The 6,656-nt window shown below is 50.4% G+C and overlaps 1 protein-coding gene across 1 annotated transcript in view; it reads left to right on the top strand.

Moving 5' to 3' along the window:
• The first annotated feature begins 376 nt into the window (after window positions 1-376).
• SLC8A2 (solute carrier family 8 member A2) overlaps window positions 377-6,656 on the top strand; it is a 92,241-nt gene continuing 85,961 nt past the window's right edge. Inside the window, exon 1 of the mRNA XM_060258322.1 lies at window positions 377-2,206. Coding sequence (XP_060114305.1) covers window positions 402-2,206 — 1,805 coding nt within the window. The 5' untranslated portion in view covers window positions 377-401. The remainder of the gene's footprint in view (window positions 2,207-6,656) is intronic.

The following is a 6,656-nucleotide window of genomic DNA, read 5'->3' on the forward strand; positions in this document are numbered from 1 at the left end:
GCCCTGGGCTAAGAGCCCTGTAAGCTCTTGGAGGATTGGCTACATCAGGGGGTGTGGCCTAATATGCAGAGGAGTTCCTGCTACAAAAAAAGCCCTGTGCCTGGTTATGATTCTGTTGCTGCTTTTATTGTATGCTAGCCTGAAGCAGGGGTGGAATTCCAGCAGTAGCACTTTTGCAATTTAGGCCACACACCCCTGATGTAGCCAATCCTCCAAGAGCTTACAAAAAAGAGCCTTGTAAGCTCTTGGAGGATTGGCTATGTCAGGGGTGTGTGGCCTAATATGCAAAGGAGCTCCCGATAGAATTCCACCCCTGCCCTGGAGAATTACTACTGATTGTCCTAATTCTTTTCTCCGCTTCTTTCTCCTCAGATCCTGTGGGCGTGACCTGCCGAAGGAGGATGATGCCATCAAGGTGGGGATGGTGGCTGTCCTCTTACACCCTCGCCAAAGTTTTGGTGGCCTCAGCCGTCTTGGCAGAGAACACTTCCCACGTGGGAGCCTACGAAAATGAGCTGGAAGCCAACAACACCTGTGAGGAGGCCGGCGGGTGTCAGCCGGGGGTTATCCTCCCTGTTTGGCAGCCGGATAACCCGTCCATGGGTGACAAGGCCGCCCGGGCGATTGTCTACTTCGTGGCTATGATGTATATGTTTCTGGGTGTCTCCATCATTGCTGACCGCTTCATGGCCTCCATCGAGGTGATCACATCTAAGGAGAAGGAGATCACTATCACCAAGTCCAACGGCGAGACGAGCATTGGTACTGTGCGAATTTGGAACGAGACGGTCTCCAACCTTACCCTCATGGCTTTGGGCTCCTCTGCTCCCGAAATACTCCTCTCTGTCATCGAGGTCTGCGGTCACAACTTTGAAGCAGGGGAACTGGGCCCGGGCACCATTGTGGGCAGCGCGGCCTTCAACATGTTTGTGGTCATCGCCGTGTGTGTCTACGTCATCCCCGCTGGGGAGAGCCGCAAGATCAAACACCTGAGAGTCTTCTTTGTCACAGCATCCTGGAGCATCTTTGCTTACATTTGGTTGTACCTCATCCTTGCTGTCTTCTCTCCAGGGGTGGTAAAAGTCTGGGAAGCCTTACTCACCCTTGTCTTCTTCCCCGTCTGTGTGGTCTTTGCCTGGATGGCGGACAAGCGCCTGCTGTTCTACAAATATGTCTACAAGAGGTATCGGGCAGATCCACGCAGCGGGATCATTATTGGAACAGAGGGTGAATTCCCAAAGGGGATTGAGATGGACGGTAGCTTTGTGGCCAATGACCACCGGGAGAGTGTATTTGTGGACGGAAGCGCAGCTTCTGTGGCACCACTGCCTGTCACGACACAGGAGGAGAAAGAGTTGGACGAGAGCCGCAAAGAGGTCATCCAGATCCTGAAGGACCTGAAGCAGAAGCACCCGGACAAAGAACTGGAACAGCTCGTCGAGATGGCCAACTATTATGCCCTCTTGCACCAGCAAAAGAGCCGTGCCTTCTATCGTATCCAGGCTACCCGCCTGATGACCGGAGCGGGGAACATCCTCAAAAAACATATCTCTGAGTACTCCAAGAAGTCTGCTAACCTGCTGGAGGTGCCCTCGGAGGCAGAGGTGGAGGAGAACTACAGCAAGATCTTCTTCGAGCCGTGTATGTATCACTGCTTAGAGAACTGTGGCTCAGTCACTTTGACCGTGGCCTGCGAGCAGGGCGGCGACACGTACAATACTTTCTACGTCGACTACAAGACAGAGGATGGCTCAGCAAAGGCAGGCTCAGACTACGAGTACAGTGAGGGGACCTTGATCTTCAAGCCAGGGGAGACCCAGAAGGAACTGAAGATCGGCATCATCGATGACGATATCTTTGAGGAAGACGAGCACTTTTTCGTGCGGCTGCTCAACCTGCGGGTGGGGGATGCGGAGGGCATGTTTGAGTCGGACTCGGCTGACCACCCAAAGGGGCGGCTCGTAGCGCCCTTGGTGGCCACTGTGACCATTTTGGATGATGACCACGCTGGCATCTTCACCTTCCAAGACAAACTGCTCAGGGTCAGCGAGTGCCAAGGGACTCTGGAGGTCAAGGTGATCCGGAGCTCAGGGGCCAGGGGGACAGTCATGGTCCCCTACCAGACTGTGGAAGGGACCGCAAGAGGAGGGGGCATAGACTACGAAGACTCCAGTGGGGAGTTGGAGTTCAAGGACGACGAAACAGTGTAAGTAAGCAACGTGTCTTGCGGTTTTGGCTGTGGAATTGAATTGCCCGAAAACTAACCCAAATCCAAATTAAGAAAAATGGAGGAGGGGGAATTAAAACTTGCTTTGGATGGCAGATTCTTCAAATTTATTTGCAAACCCCCATTCCTGTGATGGGTGAAAGGTGTTTGTGATAGATATTTAATTTTACTAGGATAGCTAAGAGAGATGGGGTGCAATGTATCCGGGCACTCTGAAGATACATATTGTACCACCACCCTGGCATTGTTGTCAGTAAGTCCCAGACTTGAGGTTAATGGAAAGGGCAGCATTCAGAGAAACTTTGGGGGGGGGTGTTACAGCTTCCTACCCACCCACCCCCAGTCTCTCAGCCCTGTCTTTAATGGACAGTTTTCTTCTAGTTAGATTTTGAGTCCTTGGAGACCAAAATCAATAGGGATTCTATTAGGAATTAGGAAGAACTTCCTGTCAGAGCGGTTCCTCAGTGGAACAGGCTTCCTCAGGAGGCGGTGGGCTCTCCTTCTTTGCCAGTTTTTAAGCAGAGGCTAGATCAGGGGTATCAAACATAAGGTCCAGAGCCAGAACTGGCCTGCCCAGAGCTCTTACCCGGCATGCAAGGAAGTGGTTGTATGGAAACGTAAGGTATTCCCCATTTTATGGTATCCCTTGGGGGAAAACCTAGTCTTGCATATGATTAAATATATTTGTTAGGGCTTTTGTGGATTCTCCAATAAATCAATTGCCGGTTTGGGAGAGCCGGTTTGGTGTAGTGGTTAAGTGTGTGGACTCTTATCTGGGAGAACCGGGTTTGATACCCCACTCCTCCGCTTGCGCCTGCTGGAATGGCCTTGGGTCAGCCATAGCTCTGGCAGAGGTTGTCCTTGAAAGGGCAGACTCTTATCTGGGAGAACCAGGTTGGATTCCCCACTCCTCCACTTGCACCTGCTGGAATGGCCTTGGGTCAGCCATAGCTCTGGCAGAGGTTGGCCTTGAAAGGGCAGACTCTTATCTGGGAGAACCGGGTTTGATTCCCCACTCCTCCACTTGCGCCCGCTGGAATGGCCTTGGGTCAGCCAGAGCTCTGGCAGAGGTTGTTCTTGAAAGGGCAGCTGCTGTGAGAGCCCTCTCCAGCCCCACCCACCTCACAGGGTGTCTGTTGTGGGGGAGGAAGATAAAGGAGATTGTGAGCTGCTCTGAGACTCTTCTGAGTGGAGGGCGGGATATAAATCCAATATCTTCATCTACCTCACAGGGTGTCTGTTGTGGGGGAGGAAGGGAAAGGAGATTGTGGGCCTCTCTGAGACTCTTCGGAGTGGAGGGCGGGATATAAATCCAATATCTTCATCTACCTCACAGGGTGTCTGTTGTGGGGGAGGAAGGTAAAGGAGACTGTGAGCCGCTCTGAGACTCTTCGGAGTGGAGGGCGGGATATAAATCCAATATCTTCATCTACCTCACAGGGTGTCTGTTGTGGGGGAGGAAGGGAAAGGAGATTGTGAGCCGCTCTGAGACTCTTCGGAGTGGTGGGTGGGATATAAATCCAATATCTTCATCTACCTCACAGGGTGTCTGTTGAGGGGAGGAAGGGAAAGGAGACTGTGAGCCGCTCTGAGACTCTTCGGAGTGGAGGGCGGGATATAAATCCAATATCTTCATCTACCTCACAGGGTGTCTGTTGTGGGGGAGGAAGGGAAAGGAGATTGTGAGCCGCTCTGAGACTCTTCGGAGTGGAGGGCGGGATCTAAATCCAGTATCTTCATCTTCATCTTCAATTGCTTTCACTGCTAGGAACCAATTCCTTTTGCTTGTATTTTGAGTAAAAAATAATCTCATTAATTGAATTTGCCTGAGACCTTTATAAAGTTTATATCTATGGTATCTAGCATTGCACTTTATGGCACACGTGGCCCGTCCCAACAAAGTAATATTGATGTCAGATCTGGCCCTTGTAACAAACGAGTTTGACACCTCTGGGCTAAATGGCCATCTGACAGCCAGTGATCCCTCTAAGCTGAGTTAGCGTGAGCTAGCTCACAATGCTCACACATTTTTGCCTCCGTTCAGGAAACATGGCCTTAGGGCAAACTAATTTATGCAGTAGATCACAGCTTTAATGCCGATAGCTCACAAAGTAGAATTTTTGCTCACAAGACTCTGCAGCTTAGAGGGCTGATTCTGAACTTAAGTGGATCATGGGGGCAGGAAGGGTTGCATCAGTACTTAGCTCTCATGGCCCTTTCTTACACACCCAGGGAAATACTGAATGCCACTTTGGGGTAAGTCAGAATTTTTTCTCCAGGCTAGTTTTGTCAGGGATCCTGGAGGTTTTTGCCATCTTCTGGCCATAGAGCAGAGATTACTGGGGAAGTACTTAGTGGTGGTGGGGGAGGTATTTTTGAAGTTCCTGCTTGGTGCAGGGGGTTGGACTAGATGACCCTGGAGGTCCCTTCCAACTCTATGATTCTAGGATTCTTACGATTTTCAGGGTCTAAGCTTTCAAGAGTCAAAACCGACTTTGTCATGTGCCATTAGGAAAGGAGATCTGAGTTTTTGCGTCCTTCATGAGCATTCTTTCCAGCACCTCTCTGAGTGGCCTATAAGGACTCAGAGATCTCCATCTCTACTTGTCTCTGACGAACTGGGCTTCGTCTCTCAAAAGCTCAGATTCTGAAAGACGTCTTGGGTGCTCAGGTGCTACAGAATTTCAGCCTTACTCTTCCACTGCAAACCATCATGGTTTATCCTCTGAGACTAGTTTGCTTTCATAATTTGTCCAATAAAAAACTGTAGGGCAGGGGAGTCAAACATGCGGCCCAGGGGCCAAATCAGGTCCCCGAGCAACTGGCTGTCATCTGCTTCCTTCTCCCTCTCTCTTGTTTCCTTCTGCATAATAGCTTGCTTTGCCAGACTCTCTCAATTGCACAACAGAGTTACCGAACCAACTCTCTTCATTCTATTGGCTGAGGCTCCTTCCCCTCCTGGTCCCCTGGGGAAGGAAGGAAAGAGCCAGAACTTCCTTGGCCCAGTTCCCTGGATCACACGGGAGAAATACAAAGAAAGCACTTTTAAAATTGAGTATTAATGTTTTAAGGGTTTTTTTTTTAAAATCTTTGTCTGTCTGTGTCCTTTATAAAGTTTATATCTCTGCTATCTAATCTTAAACAGGTACACACATGGCCCAGCCCAACCCAACATGGCTTGGCCCAACAAAGTCTCATTTAGGTCAGATCCCGCCCTCATAACAAATGCGATCGACACCCCTGCTGTAGGGGGCCACATCTTGGCCAATTAGAACGGCGACCGAGAGCTCTGGTTTTTGCTTTTTGCTTTTAAAAAAGAACCTTTCCCCAGATCCAGCCAATACTTCCTCCCGTGTCATTATGTAATTAAAAGAAATAAAAGGTTAATTAGAGCCCGGGAGAGGGAGAAGAAGGTGGCAATTTTATTCATTCTGCCTTAAAAAACGAACATTTCATTTCCAAAAGATATGCCTACGGCTGACATCCCGTAAATTAAAGCAATAACTTCTGCGCCACTTTCCCCTCCTCCTCAGTCTCCATACCTCCTTTCCCAAAGGTGTGTGCGCCAGTTTGGTGTAGTGGTTAAATGTGCGGACTCTTATCTGGGAGAACCAGGTTTGATTCCCCACTCCTCCACTTGCAGCTGCTGGAATGGCCTTGGGTCAGCCACAGTTCTCTCAGAGTTGTCCTTGAAAGGGTAGCTTCTGAGAGAGCCCTCTCCAGCCCCACCCACCTCACAGGGTGTCTGTTGCGGGGGATTGTGAGCTGCTCTGAGGCTCTGATTCAGAGAGAAGGGCGGGGTATAAATCTACAATCTTCTTCTTCTTCTTCTTCTAATGCTGCGATGGGGGTCAAAGTAGCAGTGTTGAGAAAACTGAAAGCTCGCCCCCCCCCCCCGCCCCGCCGGGAATGGGGGTAGGAGGCTGTGGCAGTAGTGGAGAAGGTCATCAAATGGATGAAATGATAACATGAACTGATCTTGTCATCGCATGCCTGTGTTTTTGGTGATCTCTGTTGCTTTGGGGTGAAGGGTGAGGATATTGACCTGGTAAAGGAAACCCTAGAAATGGCGGGTGGGGGGGAAGCTTATTCTAGGGGCAGAAGACCCTCTTCACCTGAGCCGGATAGCCCCAAAGGGGGGGTCTGCTAGGGTTGCCAGCCTCCAGGTGGTGCTGGGGATTCTCCTGGAAGTAGAAGTTCCCCTGGAGCAGGGGTGGCCAAACTGTGGCTCTTTCACACATATTGGATGGCTCTCAGAGCTCCCCACCATCTTGCTGGCCAGCTTGGAGAAGGCAGTTCTCTCTTGAAATCACTTCTCCAGGCCAAGCCAGCTGGCAGTTGGAGAATGCATTTAAAGTTAAAGTTGCTTTCTTTCCACCTCCCTCCCTCCCTCCCTCCTCCCTCCCTTCCTTTCCTCCCTCCCTCTTTT

Source organism: Heteronotia binoei, chromosome 17 (assembly GCF_032191835.1).
Source record: "Heteronotia binoei isolate CCM8104 ecotype False Entrance Well chromosome 17, APGP_CSIRO_Hbin_v1, whole genome shotgun sequence".
In the NCBI taxonomy this organism is placed as follows: domain Eukaryota; kingdom Metazoa; phylum Chordata; class Lepidosauria; order Squamata; family Gekkonidae; genus Heteronotia; species Heteronotia binoei.